The sequence below is a fragment of the Dipodomys merriami genome, unplaced genomic scaffold (genome assembly GCF_024711535.1).
Source record: "Dipodomys merriami isolate MVZ:Mamm:240054 unplaced genomic scaffold, mDipMer1.0.p SCAF_2, whole genome shotgun sequence".
NCBI lineage: Eukaryota > Metazoa > Chordata > Mammalia > Rodentia > Heteromyidae > Dipodomys > Dipodomys merriami.
The window spans coordinates 29,286,799-29,307,678 of NW_027203381.1; the positions used below are offsets into that span (position 1 = coordinate 29,286,799).

At 41.1% G+C, this 20,880-nt stretch overlaps 2 protein-coding genes across 4 annotated transcripts in view; one reads left to right on the plus strand and one right to left on the minus strand.

Moving 5' to 3' along the window:
- The window catches only part of Rprd1a (regulation of nuclear pre-mRNA domain containing 1A), a 56,342-nt gene extending 52,116 nt beyond the window's left edge, over positions 1 to 4,226 (plus strand). Inside the window, exon 7 of the mRNA XM_070029320.1 lies at positions 867 to 4,226. Coding sequence (XP_069885421.1) covers positions 867 to 1,016 — 150 coding nt within the window. The 3' untranslated portion in view covers positions 1,017 to 4,226. The remainder of the gene's footprint in view (positions 1 to 866) is intronic.
- Positions 4,227 to 7,253: 3,027 nt separating this feature from the next.
- On the minus strand, positions 7,254 to 13,009 carry CUNH18orf21 (chromosome unknown C18orf21 homolog). 3 transcript variants are annotated; one of them, XR_011373484.1, is made up of 6 exons: positions 12,880 to 13,009; positions 12,773 to 12,795; positions 10,740 to 10,936; positions 8,451 to 8,647; positions 7,645 to 7,848; positions 7,254 to 7,432 (listed from the first exon to the last, which is right to left on the minus strand). XR_011373484.1 is itself a non-coding variant. In XM_070029322.1 (5 exons), the coding sequence occupies exons 1-5, from the start codon at positions 12,954 to 12,956 to the stop codon at positions 7,695 to 7,697; spliced, it is 648 nt and encodes a 215-aa protein (XP_069885423.1). In that variant the 5' UTR covers positions 12,957 to 13,009; the 3' UTR covers positions 7,254 to 7,694. The 3 variants fall into 3 exon arrangements, 2 of the variants coding, with proteins under 2 accessions (XP_069885423.1, XP_069885424.1); XM_070029322.1 differs by having other exon boundaries at positions 7,254 to 7,848; XM_070029323.1 differs by lacking the exons at positions 12,773 to 12,795; positions 12,880 to 13,009 and adding an exon at positions 12,401 to 12,528 and having other exon boundaries at positions 7,254 to 7,848.
- Positions 13,010 to 20,880: the final 7,871 nt, after the last annotated feature.

Genomic DNA, 20,880 nt, shown 5'->3' on the forward strand with positions numbered 1-20,880 from the left:
AAATTTAAAATGTGTACAACAGTATGTTTCTTTGTTAATAATATTCAGTGGCAGATTAAATAACTTACCAAAGTTGTAAAGCAATGATAACAATAATTTGAAAACACTTCATAACTATAACCTGAAGGAACTGGTTTCTATTGGAAGCAAAGTCACAGATACTGACCCTACTGTAATTTGTTGCTAACCTTTGTAATTAAAAGCAGTGCTGAATTTTAGTTCAGGTTTGTGGGGGGAAAATGTGTAATTTTTCTTGCTGAACTAAAAGGCAGCTGAAAACCGTTTATACCAAGGTTGTATATTAACATATTCTTCATCTTTCTACATGCATGACACAACGAAGATTGTGGTTTTTCCATGTTCAGAGCCAGTGGCTCATGCCTGTAATCGTAGCTACTCAGGAGGCTGAGATCTGAGAATTGTGGTTCAAAGCCAACTGGGACAAATAGTCCCTGTTAGACTATTATCTCCAATTAACCACTCAAAAACAGGAAGTGGTGCTATGGCTCAAGCGTAGAGTGCTAGCCTTGAGCACAAAGAGGTTCAGGGACAGCACCCAAGCCCTGTGTTCAAACCTCACAACTGACCAAAAAAAGAGTTTATGTGGTTACATATTTTCAAAGCTCTTTCTTTTAGTAATATATATTAATTGTACAAAGTAACGGGGTTTATTATGTTTTCACATACTGCATGTAATGCATGTAAAGTGTTCAGTCATATTTACCTGTTTGGATAAACTAAAACTCATGTTGGAATAACCTTGTCATTAACTGACAATAGTAGCAGGTTTTTGTTTTTATTTCACAATATTAGCTAGATAGTCCTTTGAATCCCCAAATGCTAATTAAAATGGTTTGCTGTTACAGGAATACAAGCGCAAGTTAGCCAGAGTTTCCCTGGTACGAAAAGAACTGAGGTCTCGGATCCAGAGCCTGCCAGATTTATCTCGATTGCCAAATGTCACTGGCAGTCACATGCACCTGCCCTTTGCTGGAGACATCTACAGTGAAGACTGACGACCAGTCTCTTTCCAGGACCCAGAACTTTGAAAGAGATGAAGACAGATTAGGTGGATAGTTCTGTAAGCATTATTTTTGTATATTGTTGAGAGAGTGGTACTAACAAAGAAATGACAAGTAATTTATAAAATTGTTAAAATGTTGGTTTGTTTACTATTTTACTAGTAAGTTAATGTGACTAGGCTAAATAAGGTGATGATCCCTGTGTATCAGTAACTCACAAATAGTGATTATTTTCAGAAGACCTTTTTGTAAATTTTTTTGATCCAGGTCCTTGTGAGAGATTCCATGTTTCTATTTCTTCATGTATTTTCAGTTGCTTTTCTTTTTCTTTCTTTTTTTTTCCAGTATCTAATCACTGTATACTATCTAATTCTAAAGGGGAAGAACGAATCAGGATCTGGTTGACTTTATTATGGTACAGTTTAAGACTTGACTGTAGAAGGGATTAAATGTTCCAATTTAATTTTCACCCATCTCCCCAACACCATAGCTGGTTCTGTGCCTTTTCAAGGCCTTTGGTTCCTTAGAGGTCTGTAACTTAACAGTAAACATGGATGCCACTGGGGGGTCAGGTCAAAGCCTAGAGAACTTTCCCCCACAGCACTGTAGGAGTTCCATTCCAACTGCCAGTGTAAAATAAAAAGATTACTAAATAGGGAATACTTTGGTTGTACTGTTGAGAATTATTTGAGTAGATTAAAATGAAAATGTTATAAAACTTGACACACTACCAATAGAAGAGCTTTGGGTCTGGAACTGATTCCTATTTGTCAAGTCAGTCTTGTTTTAAACATAATCAATCCCTTCAACAAAAAAGCCATCTGTGGGATTAAAAGAAACAAAGTAATGATCCTTTTATTATTTCCTTGGGCATATAACTTAAAAACTCTAGAACTTTTAGCACTAAAAGCTCAAGAATTCAATATTCATTAACATTGAGTAAACTAACCTTGGAACATTGGTATAGTTTAAGGTTTTTGAATGACTGTACCGTTGGAAATGAAGCAGTGCTACACTACAGGGTAGATTGGGTAAATTCTATATTTGTATGTTTACAGATGTAAATATAAAACAAATGTACTTTTACCTTTTATTTCTAACCCTGTGTGTTAGGGCAGTTGCATGCTCTCCAGCCTTTTTGGATTTCATTGTTAAGCTGTGAATTTGTATTCAATAATAATTTAGAACAAGCATCTTTATCTTTCATTGCTTTACATGTTAGACATTTCTCCTATCAGATTCAAATTAGATAGTTAATAGAACACCCTTTAAATCACACAAGCCAATTATGTCTCACTACTCTACATGGCTGCACTCTGTTCTCTCAGTGTTAGAGACTATAGTTAAAATGATTACCAGTGAAAAAGGCAGATATTTATTTTTAATAGATAGTAGTTGTGGAAACTGATTGTAAAATTTTGACCTCTCTTCAAAACAGATGCATAGAAGTAGTCATTCATCCACTTACATGTATATCTTTTACTCAGTGTTTTGAACAGCTTTTGGGACTTAGGACGTTTTCTCACAGAAACAATAGTCAGGTTCCCTGTCACACACTACTACTGAAGCTCAGCTGGAAACCTAATCCACTTAACCATGAATGTACTTGTGATACGGTTGATAAGTTACTTGTAGATCATGGCCAGCATTTGTAATGTCACTCTAAGGAAATTATGTGTGGAGCCAGACACATACTGAAGTGTATGCCTCTGTGGTTAGGTATGGGAAATACAAGGAAAGATTCTGCAAAGGAGGGAGGTAATAAATGCACAGCTACGAAACCTGGTTATCACTGTTATGAAAGTATACGAAGTAAGTTAGTTTTTGTTGTTAATGTGAAAGCAAAATTGTATGCTAATTTATTTCAGTATCTTGGCTTTATTTATGATCTGCTAATGTGATTTATTCATTCAAAAATATTTTTTCCATTTAAAACTAATTTATAAAGTATGTACTCCTAGCAACACTTAAAATCTTTGAGAAGTATGTGGAAATATTTTCACTATTCATGACAAACTTCTGACTTAGATACTGATTTTAATTCCAGTATCTTCTCTAAATATTTATGATAAAAATGCATTATTTTTTTAGAGCTCGATGAGATTTGTGATGTGATACTATTCAAGTACCTGAATTGCACCCCTTGACCAGTCAGTCCTCCACAAACCTCAGTTGTTGGTTAGCTCACTAACTGAACACAAACTAGTCACAAACATTTCAGCCTTATAATAGTTAACATGGTAAGCCTTAGCAGTAAAAAGTCATCCTTCCTAAAAAGACTAGATGTTCTCAAGAAATGGGGTTAGGCTGGGGGTACTATAATACCAAAATCTAAATCATGAGCATTTTGTACACTGCGTACCCAAGGCAAATCATGCAACTGAGTGCGGTCTGGCCCAGCTCCTTGAGAGAGCATATCTGCACACCTGCAGTAGGGGCACTGTGTTTTGAATGGATAGCATTACTCTTCCCTGTCAACAGTCTGAGAACTGTCTAGTGTTGATCTGACTAGGCGCTTCCTCTGCCTCTTCCATCCCTACAGTAAATGAAAGAACAACAGGGGAACGAATGTACTCAATAGCTAACCTCCCCAAGGAAAACCATTCTGTATTCTGCTATTTTGGTACCTCTTTCATGTGTACTCTGAATCAGGGTTTTTGTATAAGAAATCCTTTAGAATCAGCAAAAGCTGGGATGATCCAGTCTTGATTTGCAAAATTAAAACAAAACACCTAAATGTCAATTATCACTACAGATGAGAACTCATCTTTTACAGTATAGTTAATAGACTGGTTCTGAGGACTCTTTAAATAGAAAAACCTCAAAAGTACCAATTAATTGGGAAAATCAGAAGTCCCTTTCTGAATTCCCCATTTTAAAGATTTACATTATATGAAATGACAGCTACTAAACTGGTTGGTATTCTATTAGGAAATAGCTCCTAAAGATGTAGTCTTGTCTCATAGTTGTTGCACTATGAACTATTGAAAGTGTAAACAAGTTCTTCTCTGTACAGAAAGGGAACATTGTGTTACTTAATGAATTGATTTAGACGGAGCATTTGTTGCCCGCTGTAATTCCAGCCATTCACAAGACTGTGTTGTGAGGCAATAGCACACGGGAAGATGAACTCTCCTGGACTGTTTACCCCCTTTTCTTTGGCTGTATAAGCTGTTCTTAATAAAGTTTTATGTTCTTTTTGAAGGTTCTTTGTGAGGTTTATTTTTGTGATTCTGATTCAATGAGTACAGGGTAGAAGGCAGAGGATTAGGGGACCAAGACGGAAGCAAAGTACTGGAAGTATTCAAAGAAGTAATAGAAAATGCTGAAGGAGATTACTGTCAGTGACAAAATCCAAGTGTCAGAATTCCCTGGAGCTGTTACTAGACCATAGATGGCTGGGCCCCACCTGCAGAGCTTCTGCCTCAGTAAGTCTGTGGTCAGGTCTCGTGGTTTACTTTTCTGCTACTTGTTGGTAATGCTCATGTCCACACTCAAGTTTAAAATAATGGAAAGATAGCCAACAGACTGGGAGATCTTTACCAGCAATATATCCAACAAGGGCCTAATATCCAAAATATACAAGGAGCTCAAAAAATTAACACCTTCCCCCCAAAAACCTAATATATCAATAAATGGACAAAGGAGCTAGAGAGATGTCTCAGAACAGTGGTAAATAGACCCATGCTCAACATCCCTGGCCACAAAAGAAATGCAAATCAATACAACTTTGAGATTTCTGCTTATGTGGTACTGAGGAATCGAACCCAGGGCCTGATGCATGCAAGGCAAGTGCTCTACCACTGAACCACCTTCCCAGCCCTAGTTTGGATATTCTTCAAAAACCTAACCATTTACAGTAGCCAAGCTATAGAACCCCAGATGCCCTATAATAGAAGTGTGGTACATATACACAGTGGAATTTTACTCATTCATTTACAACATTTACAGGGAATAGATGGGCACAGAACAAATCATGCTAAGTGAAGCCAAGCTAAGCTCAGACAAACTGCATGAAGCTAGATCTAAAATAAAACTGGCATAACATACAGGACTGTAGGCATTTACACATTCACACACACACAGACTAAAAGATACTCTTAGGGGAGGGACCCTAAGGCCTAACTGAACATTTCAAGTACTTTCTTTTGGTGCCAGTCGAGGGGCTTGAACTCAGGATCCAGGTACTATCCCTGAGCTGTTTTGCTCTAAGGTTTGTGTTCTAACACTTAAGCCATGCCTCCACTTTGGGCTTTTTACTGGTTATTTGGAGATATGAGTCTCATGGACTTTCCTGCCCAGGCCAACTTTGGACTGTGTTCCTTAGGACTGTGTTCCTGAGTAGCTAGAATTACAGGAGTGAGAGATTCTTTCTAAACCCCTGAGTAGAGTGGCACGAACCTGTCATTCCAAGCTACAGGAGAGGCTGAGATTGGGAGGGCAGAAAAGTTTGCAAGACTGACTCTACAGTTTTATCTGAACACAGCTGCACATTCTTGTGATCCCAGTGACTAAAGGCAGACTAAAAGTCGTGGTGGCTCAGGTGTGCACCAGGGTGGAAAGCAAGGCCCTATCCTAAAAAATAAGCAATGTAAATCAGGACTGGAGGCATAAATCAGTGGTACATACTGTGCCAGCCATCAAATGTGAGGTCTTGAGCTCAAACCCAGTACTACAACGTAATATTTGACTAAAGCTTACTTTTAAACTAGTGGATTTCTCTAAGCCATTATTTAGACCAGAGGCCTAAATAGCTGCAGCTGGGAACATGTTAGAAGTGCAACTTTTGGGGATGCATGCAGACCTATGGAACCCAAAAATCCAAGGTTGGGTATATGTGTCTTTTTAACAACTCTTCAGGTAATTATGGTGAAATCTTAGTTCTACACACCCAGTCATGATCCAAAGTGATTGCACAGTTCCTCTCCTGTTTATGAATAAAGGCAGATCTAGGCAGTCTTTATCAGCTGACTGGAATTGGAACAGAAATCAAGTTACATTTCTTTGCTGTCAAGTTTGATGGGTTGCTCACACTTTGAAAACCAGCGGAATCTATTGACCACTAAACTCTTGTTTCTTAAGAATACTGCTGGAATTCTTCCTCAGCTTTTTAGCAGTTTATGAACCTAGGCTGTCAGTATGAATAACAATGAGTATGGCCCAGCTCTTGCACTAGTTACTATTTCGCATCATAAAATTATATGACCAACTGGTAACCAGTTGTTTTTCAACCATTCAGTTTGCAAGCCCTAAAGAAGTTTAAGCTTAAAAATTTCAAGCAGCAAAGAAGCCTGGAAACAAAGTAAATAACTCATTTGAAGAGATTTTATTTTTTTTCCAGTCCTGGGGCTTGAACTCAGGGCCTGGGTACTGTCTCTGAGCTACTTTTTGCTCAAAGCTAGTGCTCTACCACTCAGCCATAATACCATAGCTTTTTCTGAGTGATTTATTAGAGATAAGAGTCTGACAGACTTTCCCGCCCTGGCTGGCTTTGAACTTCAATCCTCAGACATCAGCCTCTTGAATAGCTAGGATTACAGGCATGAGCCACCAACGCCTAGTATTTAGAGATTTTTAAGCTATGCACCAATGGCTCCTGTAATTGTATCTACTCAAGAGGCAGAGATTTGAGAATCCCAGTTTAAAACCAGCTCAGGCAGGGAAATTGTGAGACTTGCCTCCAATTAACCAGCAAAAGCCAGAAGTAGAGCTATATTTTAAATGGTTAGAGCCTCAGTCTTCAACAAAACAGTTAAGGGACATTGCTCAGGCCCTGAGTTCAAATCCCAGAGCTCAAACCCATTACTGGCACAATTTTTTTTTTAAATAAACATTTTTTTTAATGTATTTTTCTTCTTTTTGCTCAATTCTACTACTGAGATAACTTTATATAAACTTATCCATTTTATTATTTTTAATTGCTAATTATAAATGTATCACCTTAAATACAATTTGTGTTAAGAACATTTAATACCTCTTCAGCTATCTTGAAATATACATTATTACTGACCTCACTATACAATAGATCATGACAATTGATTCTTCCTAACTGAAACTCTGCACCCTTGCCTGCTGTGTCCCCAAGCCTCTGGTAATGGCAGTTCAACTGCTCTAAATCCCCATGTGATTTAGAATTTGTCTCTCTCTGCCTTAAAAAGAATAAGATCTCCATTTGTGCATTAGTAGGTTGTTTATACATCTTGGTTATTGTAAATAATACTTCAATAAACATGGGATAAATAGGTTTTATTTATATAAATTTTACTATAGTTATGTGTATGGACATAGTTGGCTCCTTTTCTGAATTAGCAATAAAATTACTGACATATGGAAGAACCCTTCAGGAGTAAAAGACATTTTCAGTAAAGTCTCAATTTCCTTTTGGAAGAAAATGACATCAATAATGGAAACTGCAAAAACATAAGGAGAAGAAAATAATAAATAATATTCAACATCCACCTATCCTTTGCTATGTATTTTTTGGTCCTCATAACCACCTCTGGGGTTTATTCAATCAAATGATACATGCTCCCCATAAATACTTAGAGCTGCCAGGAAGTTTGTCCTTGGACTGAGTATCCATAAATCTAAAGAGTAAAAGTACAAAAGGTTGTTTACTAACTTTAGTTTCAGGAATTACACTAGATGTTTCTTTTTTTCAAAGTTTCCTCTTCACAGAGAAGATAAGAAATTTCTGAAGTCCGCCTTTGGAATATCTTGGGATTCGCTTTGACTAAGCAGCATTTTCAGTTGAGAGAAGTGTTTCTTTCTTTTGTTCATATTCCTTGTGGAGCAAATGGGTGTTGAGTGTCCAGATACAGGTGTTCTGAAAAGACAAGATAAAATAAAAACCACTTATTTATATTAACATGAAAAAATACTCTTCTTGCTTAGATTACTACTAGTATTGTCACCATTTTATGGCTATATTAAAAGCTGCTAATCGGAGCTGTGCTTTAGGAAGATCACCAGACTAACAGGCCATAAAACTAGAAGTTGAAAGACCAACTAGAAAGCAACAGCAGTAGTTCTGACAGAAGGTGAATAAGGCCCTGAACCAGGACAGCAACAGTAGGCAAGAAAGGAGAATAGGTGGAAGGAGATGGACAGAAAAAATGGAAGGCGAATGAAAAAGAAACAAGGACAAGGCGGCAGAAATGTTCCTTCATACATAAGGAACATAGAGGAGAATGGACACGTTTGAATGGTTACTTTGTAGTACTATGCCCAGGGAAAGACTGAAATAGCAATGTACCAGTATGTCATAATGCACTGAGACTAGAGCTGAAGATTTGGGAGTGTGTGGTATCAGAGAAGGGTATGGAGGAAAAAGGAGGCCCAGGGAAGAAAAAGGAGGCCAAGGACAGAACTGCATAGAATATTTAGGAATACATACTCAACAGAGGATATTAAAAAATGACAAAATACCTGAAAGTCAATGCTGGGCTTTTGCTTGTAGAACCAGTTACACCATGATTTTGGTTTGCAGAATGTGGAGTTTTCTCTAGCCCCTTCAGGCTGACTTTACTGGCAGGTGTAGTAGGATCGCTCTTCAATGCTGACAGAAAGCTTCTACTTTTACCAGGATGCTTAACTGTTCTATTGCATGTTTTGCAAGTAATCAACTAAAGAAGAAATATCAGTCCTGTGAGTTCTTTTTTAATTTAATCCAATGAACCACATGTTCTCTGAGTTCTTATGTCAGGGTATTTCAAGGTAAGTTAACCTATTGGAGTCTTACATTCTAGCAGCAGGAATAAGATAAATTAAAAATTAGAAATAGCTGGGTGCTGGTGGTTCATGCCTGTAATCCTAGCTATTCAGGAGGCTGAGATCTGAGGATCACAGCCCAGGCAAGGAAAGTGAGACTCATCTCCAATTAACCACCAGAAAAAACTGGAAGTAGCACTGTGGCTCAAGTGGTACAGTACTCTCCTTGAGCAAAAGAGCTCAGGGCCAGTGCCCAAGCCCAGAGTCCAAGCCCCACAACTGACCCCCCCCCAAAAAAAAAAATCAAATATTTTAAATATACATACTTTTTAGAAAATACAATGTGTAGAATGGGAACTTCTTTGTACAACTACTTAAAGATATTAAAGATAATAAAAATACAATGGACTCTACTTGCTGAACATAAAATATTTGGGGGAAATCAAGGGATGAAACCAGGAAGATGCCCATTAACATGTAGATGTGCTTTTTAACAGCAGTTGCAGGTAAACTGTTAAGCTTTTTCCTAATACAACATGGAGAAGATCACTGCAAATTTAAGTCGTCCCATCAAATGCTAAGTGAATCTGTAAATATAGGTAAATTTATAAACCAAACAATATAGCATATTCACATTACCTTTCTATCCTTAGCTCTAGAAATTTGACTTTCTGTTTGATTCATTTTTAAGAAATGATTAATTTCCAAAATGTGGCATATAGCACAAGTGGAGAACACTAACATGCACGAAGCCCTGGGTTCAATCCCCAGTATTAGAGGAAAAAAAAATAGAAAAAAAGAGAAGAAAACAAAAATGAAAAGAAAACAAATGGTCCAATTTTTAGCTAAATGCCTGCCTTCTATGTATCACATTAAACCCAGAATCTAGCCCATGAATTCACATGAACTGATTTGGGTAAGGTTTTCATTGGAGATCTGGGTCTGGAAGTGTAATTCAAGTAGTAAACTGCCTGTCTAGCAAGCACATGGCTGTGGGGTTTTTTGTTTTTTTTTTCTTCAGTACTGCAAAAAAAAAAAAAAAAAAAAAAAAAAGCAAAGCAAATGGAAGCCCTGTATACTGCATATATCAAAGGTCTATATTGCTTTGTATTTTTTAGAAAGAGACTGTTTGTAAGTTTAAATAAATGAGAAGAATGACCACTAGCACCATAGTATAACTATGTGAACAACAAGATCATAACTGAGTGATAACTGCAATTCTGGTTGTCATTCTGGTTAGCTCATCAAATTTTTGGAAACAGCGCTTCTCAAGAGTTAATAATGTTTCATTTTAGACAACTATAAAAAACAAAAACAAGCTATAGTATTAATGAAGAACTAATCAGCAGAAAAAGGTTTTAGGTGCGTATTTTGATCAACTAAACGTACTACTATAATGAGTGTCAGTGGTTTGCATCTGTAATTCTAGTTACTCAGGAGACTAGATGTGGGGATCATGATGCAAAGCCGGCCCAGGCAGTGAGTACATGAGACTCTTATCTCCAGTTAAGCACCGAAAAAGCTGGAAGTGGTGCTGTGCTCAAGCACAGCCTTGAACAAAAGGAGCTCAGGGATAGTGTCCAAGTTGAGTTCAATCCCCAGAACTGGCAAAAATAATAAATTAATAAAAAAATTAATATATTACCATGAATCTGCATTGTAGTCAGGTTGGTTCTTGAAGAAATTTGTTTTTGTTGTTGTTGTTTCTGGCCTTAGGGCTTTTTACTCAGTGCTGAGTGCTGTCCCTGAACTTTTGTGCTCAAGGCCAGTGCTCTGCCACTTGAGCCATAGCTCCACTTCCAGCCTTTTTGGTAGTTTATTATAAGTAAGAGTCTCATAGACTTTTCAGCCCAGACTGGCTTTAAACTGTGACCCTCAGATCTACTTCCTGAGTTGCTAGCATTACAGGTGTGAGCCTTTAGTGCCTAGCCTGAATTTATATATATATATATATATATATATATATATATATATATATATATATATATAATAGAATCGATACCTTACCAATACACTTTTGGAATCCTTGTACTTCTTTAGAATTTTTGCTTCTTTGAAACTGAGTGCATAATTTCTTGCTTGTTGATTAAGAAGTTTCTGTATTTTGGGTGTCAATTTGGCCTTGGGTTTGAGGCGCACTCGAGCATTATCCAGAACCAACAACTGGAAACAGTATGGACACGTTCCTTCAAAGGTGCTATTATCTAAAATTATATAAATGGAACCCACATTTAGCATATCAGAGTATTGTTACACATATACAACAAAATGGTACAGTATGAAAAATATTGGTATTTAATATAAGCAGATATGGATTCTCTTTACAAGCTCAAAATATGAAAATCCATTCATTCCTTTCAGCAACAGATAAGGCAGTTCTCCAACTTCTAGCGACCTGATTCATTACTTGTCACTAAGTGAAAACAGGCTATCGCCCTTCACCAATTTTACCAACATATTTACCATTAAAAAATTTGCAATGAAATTTTCCTTTTCTTTTGAAACAAATAGCACAATATTTACTGAGTACCTACTGCCAAGCACTGTGCTGAGCTTGAGAGATACAAGAGGCACTGCAAAAGTATGAAAGATGTTTGTAATTCAGCATCACCAAATACAGATTTCATTCATACTGAGTGAATGTTCATATTCACTGTTTGGGGTACTGGAGATATATCAGTTTATAAAAGACAGTTTGGAAGGCAGACTATAACACCAAATGCTAAGTGCTAGGATGAGAAAGTAAAATAGGCCAGTGAGGACAGGATACGATGGTGAAATTATTGTAGTTTTCAGTATGATTGCTAGGAAAGGCTACGTTGGATGATATTTATAGGGTGAAATCAAAGCAGGTATGTAACACAAGTGTTCCAAACAGAGAAACAGAACAAGAAGACTGGATGGAGTTAAAGTTGAGTTTACTACTGAGAGTAGGTCTGGAGGTTATTAGAGCCTGTGCTGGAGGGCAACAATCTTGTTTTCAAAAACTTACACTTTAACCATGACTTGGAAAGCCATTTATGGCAGAGAAGAGCCATGAGCTAGCCTTTTTTTGTTTGTTTGTTTTAAAGTTGTTAGTATTGGGCTTGAACGCAGGGCCCCAGCGTTATCTCTTCCTAAGGTTTTTTTGCTTAAGGCTGGCATTCTCTCACAGTAGCCACAACTCACACTGCTCTAGGTTTTGATTTTTTTTTTTTTTTCAGGACTCCTCTGGCTGCTGGCTTGAGACCAAACTACAGGAATGCCTGAGAGCTGTTGGCAGTAATCTGGGAGAAAGTGGGTAAATTGCAAGGCTTAGGTTGGAAGCAATGGATGCAGTTGGAAATATTTTAAATCCAACATGATTTGCTGGCATATTGGCTTAAGGGGTGGGAACGGGGAGGTCTGTTAAGTAAGAGTCAAGATGGGCCCCAAAGTGTTTGCACTGGATTACTGCAAGGATGGGGGTTGCCATTTTCTGAAAGGAGAAGAACTAGAGGTAACGCTCGTTTTTGGACAAAGTTTGGAATGACTATTGGTTATTCAAAAGAAGCAGTCAGGAGTTTGAATGTGAGTGTAAGTCTAGGCTGGAATTCGAGAGGCCTTTGTACACAGTATATAAATATCCTGAGATGAAAAACTGCCAACCAGAAAGTGAGTGTAACTAGGAAAAATGTCCAAGGGCTGACCTGGAGAAGTAAAACCCATGGAGAAGCACCAGCTTAAGACGTGAGGGTGCGCTGATCTGAACGCCAAATGGAAACTATTTCTGGAGGGCCGATCAACGTGTCAAATGCAAGATGAGCCAACATGGAGTACAGAATTTGAACTTTTCCATAAACCTGAGAAGCCCGAGGGCCGTGTTACTATTTGTTTTGTCCCTCTCGGATCACTGCGAACAGTGGCAGAATGGAGGCGGGCGCGGCGCCAGGGCGGGAGGACCAGCGGGGGCCTTACCCGGAGGGGAGCGGGAGGACCAGCGGGGGACTTACCCGGAGGGGAGCGGGAGGACCAGCGGGGGACTTACCCGGAGGGGAGCGGGAGGACCAGCGGGGACTTACCGTGAGCAGAGCTGTAGGCCCAGCTGTAAGAGAAGACGGACTGGTGAGGAGCCTAGGAACCTCCGCGCCGCTCCCCGCCCGCCCGCCTCCCCTCCGCCCTGTCTTACAGGAGGTAGCGGGCCTGGCCCGGGCAGCTCTCGCGTAGATTCCACGCCGCCGCCTCCAGGTAGTACTTCTGCCTCATCGCGGCTGTGCGACCGGAGTTCCGGAAGTCGGCTCCTGGGGACCGCGGGAGTCGGCTTCCGGGAGACTCAGGAAATCCGCTTCCCGCAATCGCCAATGTCGTCCTTGAAATACCAGGTCCCTCCGGAAACACGCACCTCCGCTAATGGGTTCCGGTGTCCTTTGAGCCACGGCTGACGTGCAGGTGTGCACAGTCACAACGTCGCCTTGGTGTTTCTAGCGGTCTAGGTCTTCTGTTCTGGTTTTAAACTTGAGAGAATCAGCCAGCAGCCCTTCCGCCTTACTACCCTCCACCTTTGCCCCTCTCCTCCCTCTCCTTCCCACTTCTCTCCTTTTCTTTCTTCCTTCTTTCCCTATCTTCTCCAGGGTCCCCATGTAGCTGCTGGCCTTAAACTTATTACATTGCCCAAACTGCCCTTGAACTCTTTATCTGCCTGTTTCATCCTCTTTAGTGCAGGGATTACAGGCATGTGCCACTCAGGCCAGGAAAAAAAAAGTAAAAACATAGTTGCATCTGTTCAGAAAGAGAAAGATGCATGCATTCCTCTGCCTCCTAGCACATTTCCCTTTAGCTCTTCCCTTTCTTGAGAGATGTAAGGGTTGCTGAGAGGAGACCACCATCTGGTTCAGGCAGAAAAGAGTTTCTTGGGAATGTACTCTAGAGAAGGGTGTAGCCTGTATCAGCTTGAACTAATGGCAGAGAGAGATTCCATAGGGAAGGGAGATTAGGAGATGTGGCCTGTGCTGATGAGGAAGTGATCTCAGAGCTTGAGGGGCCTGCCACTACCCCAAGCTGCACAGGGACCTGGGTTACAGGTGCTGGGCGGAGACCTCTAGGGAGGGCCACATGCGGTCTTTCACTGAGAGAGAACAAAGAGAAGGGGTCTATGTGAGGTTTCACATGGAGAGAAAACAAAGAGAAGAGGCCATTTTCCCAGGTAGACTTAACAAGCACCACAGTCCTGTGTCCAGATGCTTGCTCCACAGCTCTTCTTGAACTGCATTTTGTCTTGTCAGTCCTATTGTGACCCAGCTTCAGGTTTTTCTTCACTTGGGCGGTGCAGTCTTCTGTCTTAGCATCCCCACCCATCACTGCTGATACCTCATGCCCCCTACTTGCTCCTGGTCTGCCTGAGGCTTCTGCTCGCTTTCCACCAGCAGCAAACCAGACTCCACTTTCTTCCCTGCACCAACATACCCACTCTCTTCCCTTGCCTTTATCCTTATCATGGCATACCACATTGTTTTCTTGAGTTCCCCTTTACTCTCTCAGTCCATTCTCAGTAAAAGAGAGTTGCCTTCTTATTTTTTACCCCAGTCCTGGAGCTTGAACTCAGGGCCTGGGTGTTTATGCCCACCCCCACCATGTGTCAGCCACACAGGCTTGGCAGACACAGAGGTGAAAGTTAACAGAGAGAGTTTGCTGGGGGGGGGGGCGATGATCAAGGAGAATGCCTGTATGGAACCTCTGACCATCCACCATTGTGTTGCAGAAATTGCCCAGATCTCTGACAGTATTGTGAGGTGGCAAGACTTGATTGAAATACAAAAAAAAAGAGATTTTGGTTTTATGAATGTAAAGGAAGTCTGGTGAGAACTTGGAGAGGTCCATAAGAACGTAGAGGGAAGAGTCCATGAGGTGGTTGAAGGGAGGAGTCCCCGCTGGGAGGTGTTGCAGCCATTCTCAAGCTTTTTAGTTATTTTTTGGGGGGGGTGTCCAGTCATGGGGGCTGAACTCTGGGCCTGGGCACTGTTCCTCAGCTCTTCACCTCAAGGCTAGCACTCTACCACTTGAGCCACAGCACCACTTCCGGCTTTTTTCTTTTTTGCTTATGTGGTGCTGAGGAATCGAACCCAGGGCCTCAGGCATGCAAGGCAAGCACTCTATCACTGAGCCACCTTCCCAGCCCAGTTTTTTTTTCTTGTTGGGGTGGACTGAGAAATAAAATGGGAATGGGAATAGATGGGTCAATGTGGGTGAAGTGGTGGAAGCTGTCTACCAAACAGATAAAAATGCACTGGGAATCTCATTGGGATGTTGAATTACCCCTCTCAATTTATCAGTTGGACAGGCTTGTGGGCAGTCCAGTCAAGGCTATGGAGGAGGTAGAAGACCACATCATCTCTAAGAGTCTGGTGGGGGTGATCAGGCTGATAATCTCACCCTGGGTTGGAGCAAGGTACAACTTAGTGATGAACAGGTTTTTGATTAAGGTATTTAAATTTCTATTTGGGACAGGTCAGAGAGGGAGAAAGGAATGTGAACATGAACAATATCTAGTGCCAGCCACCTGCTGAAGGGAAAAGAGGTGACCTGGTGCCACAGCTGATGATTGATGGGCAGTGAAGGACGGGTGTGAGGTAGAGAAAGAAGCAGTGGTGAAGGATTGGAGGGAGTAGAAGAAAAAGGTGGAGGTTGATTGGGTGGTGGAGAGGAGGTGGAGACTGAGATGCAGAGTTGGGTGGGGAACATGGAGGAAGGAGAGTGGTCAGCAGGGTGGAATGGCAGGTCTGCATCAGGGAGAGGGGCAGAAAAAATGCCTGAGCCTGATTTCTCCAGCCTTGCCACTTTGGTGACAGAAGTCATCCAGGTCTGTGAGGACATTAAATGTGAAGGTACCATTCTTGGGCCACTGAGACCCATTGGGTATTGAGGCCATGCCACATTACAATAGAAAATGAGCCTCTTGGGTTTTATGGAGATTAGCCAAGAGGGGTATTTCCAAGAGGTTTAGGTTGAGAGGTACCCATTTTAGGCAGAGGGTGGCAATTTAGATCCTGGTAAAGGAACTTTCTTTAGCTCTGTGTGTCCCCAGGAGCACAGTAGAAATCCTAGTATAGTAGGACAATTACTCAAGGGGTCATCACCCCATGAGACAAGTCAACAGGAACATTCCCCAGCCAGGTGCCTGGTCTTTCAAGAACTAAACAAAAAGTAGAGGCGGGTTGGCCCATAGAGACTGGAGGTTAGTGCTCACCCTTGCAGATCTGATCATGGGCATGTGGAAGTCTGAAATGGCTGGCAGAGGAGAGTAAAGGTCGCTTGCTCAGAGAAGATTTGGGAGGAGGGCCTGGGGCCAATCATCTCCTATAGGGGGATCTTCCAAACCCAAACCACAATTCCCGGATGTAAGAAATGAGAGGCAAGCAATCAATACAGCCTCAGGGGTTTATCAGGGGATAGACCTGCCAGGCTGCTCCAAGCTGTAATGAATGCAGCAGCCATAGAGACATGTACAGGTAGAATTTAAACAGAATTTTAGGGGGCAGTCACATGGGTCACATCAGCAGTCACATGGGTCACATACATGTATGGTGAGAATTCTGGGGGGAGAGTCAGTTCCTGAGTAGGTGTTTATGCAAGTGTTACATAGGCTACAGGAACTGGGGGAAGGGAGTGTAACTATTGCAATTGGGGCATGAATTTGTATGTTACATCGGGAAAACAATAGAGCATCCAGGAAATAGAAACTTAGATTTTTGTAAAGAGGTGGGGACACAGGGTGGTAACTTAATCTGCAAGCTGATTCTGAGACCTTAGATCCCGGAGCTGCTTTTGCTAGCACTCTACCACTTGAGCCACAGCTCCACTTCTGGCTTTTTCTGTGCTTAATCGGAGATAAAGACCTCATATCTGGGCACTGGTGGCTCACTCCTGTAATCCTGGCTACTCAGGAGGCTGAGATCTGAGGATCAAGATTCAAAGCCAGCCGGGGCAGGAAAGTCCTTGAGACTCTTATCTCTAACCATCTGAAAACTGGAAGTGGCACTGTGGCTCCAGTGGTAGAGCACTTGCCTTGAGCTGAAGAGCTCAAGGACTATGCCCAGGCCCAGAGTTAAAGCCTCACAACCAACAAAAACAAAAACAAAAACAAAACAAAACAAAACAAAAAAACAGAGTCTCATAGACTTTCCTGCTGGGGCTGGCTTCAAACCATGATCCTTAGATCTCAGCCTCCTGAATAGCAAGGATTCTGTAATCCTTGGGCCATTAACGCCTGGCCCAAGAGTTGCCTTCTCAAAAGGTACAGTAAATCTTTTTATGGACATAGAATGTTCTAACTCAAAGCCTTCTCAAGTTCTCCATTGCTCTTAGAAGACCAGCTTTATTATACAAGGGTCTTTCTGGCCTTGTGGCTGTTTCCCTCTCAAACCTCTCCTTGTCTCACCTGCTTACCTTTCCTTGCCCACTTACTTACCCACTGTCTTGCTACATGGCTTTCTCCTTGTCTCTCAAAAAGTTTTCAGACTTACCCTAGAGCCTTTGTTGTTCTCTGCTTCATAGGAGGACCCTTCCAATGACTGCCTTTTCTCACCAGAGACTTCCTTGACTACCAAAATGAAGAATTTCTCCCCACTCATGCCCACTAACTCACTCTCTGCCATCACTGGCTTTTGTTGGTGTCATATGTTAAACCAAATTTGACCTGATGTTGTCTCTGTGCGTGAGTCCTTATGTAATGAACTGTAACTAAATTAGTGTACTAAGAGCTTGTTCTGAGCCTACTTTCATATCAAATAGTTGAATTTCAACCAATTATGGAGGCTGAGCCTCAGCCAATCACAGCCGGGCAGATGATCAGGCCAAGTTCAAATAAGGCAAACTCTGAGCTGTAAATGATGGAGCTACCTCTGTATTCCACTTTCATTTTCTGCAAAGAAATACTATCTGCCCACATTGCAGGCTGAAACTCTCTGAACCTGTTCTGGCTTTTGAGGGTTGCCTGATTCAAGAATCATTCTTTGTTCAGTTTGTCTAGTTTCTTTTGACACATAGTAGCCTTTGTATTCAAAATTGCCTTATTCATTGCTTACTTACTCCCATTCCCAATGAAATGATGGCAGAAAGATTTGGTGTATCCTGTTTGCTGTTTCATGTGTGGTTCCACAGTCTGGCAGAGAGAGAAGACACTCAGGATTATGCTAAATGTTTTATTTATTTATTTTTATTGTGAAAATACCATACAGAGGAGTTACAATTACATGGGCAAGATAATATGCTTCAGTTCTTATCAGCACTGTCTCAGCTGAGGAGGCTGAGGCTCAGAGACACAAAGTCATGCAGCTGGTATGAAACTTGACTTAGCTTGCTTTGGCTCCAAAGTTCCTATCTTTCGTGTTGGTTGGGTCCATTCATGATTTTCCTATTTTAGACTTCCCAGCACATCACAGACTCCTAAGGGAAGGATACATTTCTGAGCCAAGGTCTCTGTGGAGATGTTAATTTTCTCTGCATCATTTTCCCTACAGGAAAGCCATCAGTAAGGGTTCGACTATTCTAGAGAAGCTTCCCACTCTATTATCAGTCTTTCCTATTATGTCTCATCATCACCAAATTTTCTTTATCTAGAAACTTTGAACTTTAAATATTTCCCACCAAGGAATTATTTTTCCAATTCAAAAAGAAGGCAGGAAGCCAGGCACTGGTGTCTCACTCCTATAATCTTAGCTACTCGATCTGAGGATTGTTGTTCAAATCTGGCCTAGATAGAAAAGTTCATGAGACTTTTCTCCAATTAACCAGCAAAGAGCCAGAAGCAGAGGTATGACTTAAGTGGTAGAGTTCCAGCCATGAGAGAAAAAGCCAAAGAAGAGTGCAGAGCCCTGAGTTCCAGCCCCAGTGCCAGCACAAAAAAGCAGGCAGAATGAATTCAAAGATAAGCTGGCACTGTTACTAAATGGTTTTGTAACCTTGAAGAAACGTTACTTAGCTTGACTATGCCTCAATTTCCCCTTCTGAAAAAGAAGAGGATAAAATTATAACTAGATGTGGTTCTAGATCATTCCAAGGGTCATTTATGGATTTATACCACACACATGAGAATCAGAGTACAAAAAGCATGGTACAGAATACAAAAAGTATGCTGACCAGTATCAGTCCTCTAAGGCCCAGGGAAGACCTGGGTGACCAAGGATCCAGGGATGCCCCATAAACACTCCATCCTCTGTGCTAAACATTAGTACCTAGGACCACTCCAATATAATCCAAATATAAGGTAGAATTATTAAGAATCATTGTGATAAATTGGTAGTTTTGGGCTCATATTGTTTTAAAAGCAACTTATCCCAGAGGGTCTCTTTGGAAGAATGGAGAATTAAATATAAGTATAAATAATGAACATGAGCACACCACATTTCTAAAGTACTAGAAAATCACTACAGCAAGTACTAATGAGAAAGCTGCAGAAAATCGAGGGGGAAAAATTTATCAAGACATCAAAGGCTTTCATATGTTGTAGTTGAATCAACTCACCATAACATGGACCAAATCCATCTGAGGTTGAACAATTGGGGTCTTACGCTCTGCTACATGAGCCACGTCCTCAGCCTTTTGTTTCCATTTTTATTTTTGAGACAAAGTCTCATGTTAACTTTTTTGGGGCTGGTCTTGAACCATGAATTTCCTATCTCTGGTTGAGTAGCATGGATTATAGACATGCACTAACCATGTCCAGTAATTCTTCCCTTCCCTTCCCTTCTTCTTTCTCTCCATGGAAGTCTCATTATGTAAGCAAGGTTGGCCTTAAACTGTCCATCCTCTGGCCTGAACCTCAATCTTCCAAATTCTTGGATTCGAAGGCCTGCATCCCCACAGCTAGCTCATTGCAATATCAATTCTTCACAACGTTGACTAACTTAGTCTAAGCTGCTCAAAGAAAGTATCTCTTTCAGGATCAAGTCCAGGACCCAAAACAGTTCTTGTCAAGAAGCATTTGATGGACCCTGGGGAGGGACAGTGGGAAGTGCTCAGCACCATATGCAAAGCCAGGGATATGAAGAACCATGCTCTGCCAACACAGACTCAGGAGAGGAGATTAGTGCCCAGAAAGTGCCTGAATTGATAACTGAGCCATATAGACTCACTCTATGGTTGGTTGTATGTTTTGGCTCTTGAAAGGTTGTGTGTGTGTGTGTGTGTGTGTGTGTGTGTGTGAGAGAGAGAGAGAGAGAGAGAGAGAGAGAGAGAGAGAGAGAGAGAGAGAGAGAGAGAGAGAGAGAGAGAGAGAGAGAGACAGAGAGAGGGAGAGAGAGAGAGAGAGAATCATGAATTGCTTGTAGTAAGTAGTTTATTTTCAATTTCACTCATTGTACCCCTTTAAATTTTCTTTCTTTCTTTCTTTCTTTCTTCCTTCCTTCCTTCCTTCCTTCCTTCCTTCCTTCCTTCCTTCCTTCCTTCCTTTCTTTCTTTCTTTCTTTCTTTCTTTCTTTCTTTCTTTCTTTCTTTCTTTCTTTCTTTCTTTCTTTCTTTCTTTCTGTTGGTCATGGGACTTGAACTCTAGGCCTGGGCCCTGTCCCTCAGCTCTTCAGCTCACAATGAGTGCTCAACCACTTGAGCCACAGCGCCACTTCCAGTTTTCTGGTGGTTAATTGGAGATAAAAGTCTCATGGACTTTCTTGCCTGGGCTGGCTTTGAACCGTGATCCTCAGATCTCAGCCTCCTGATTAGCTAGGATTACAGGTGTGAGCCATGGATACCCAGCTAAATTATATTTTTTATAGAAAATTTCAGGAGTGCAAAAGTAATAAAAATAAAGTCATATAGTTTTTTTCTTTTCTTTCTTTTTCTTTCTCCTTCCTCCGCCCCTCCCTCCCTCCCTCTCTCTCTCTCTTCCTTCCTTCCTTCCTTTCTTTCTTCCTTCCTTCCTTCCTTCCTTTCTTTCTTTCTTTCTTTCTTTCTTTCTTTCTTTCTTTCTTTCTTTCTTTCTTTCTTTCTTTCTTTCTTTCTTTCTTTCTTTCTTTCTGCTTTCCTTCCCTCCCTCCCTCCCTTCCTTTCCCCCCTCCTTCCCTCCCTCTCTCCCTTTCTCTCCCCCTCTCTTCCTCCCTCCCTCCCTCCCTCTCTCTCTCTCCCTTCCTTCCTTCCCTTCCTTCCTTCCTTCCTTCCTTCCTTCCTTCCTTCCTTCCTTCTTTCTTTTTCTTTCTTTCTT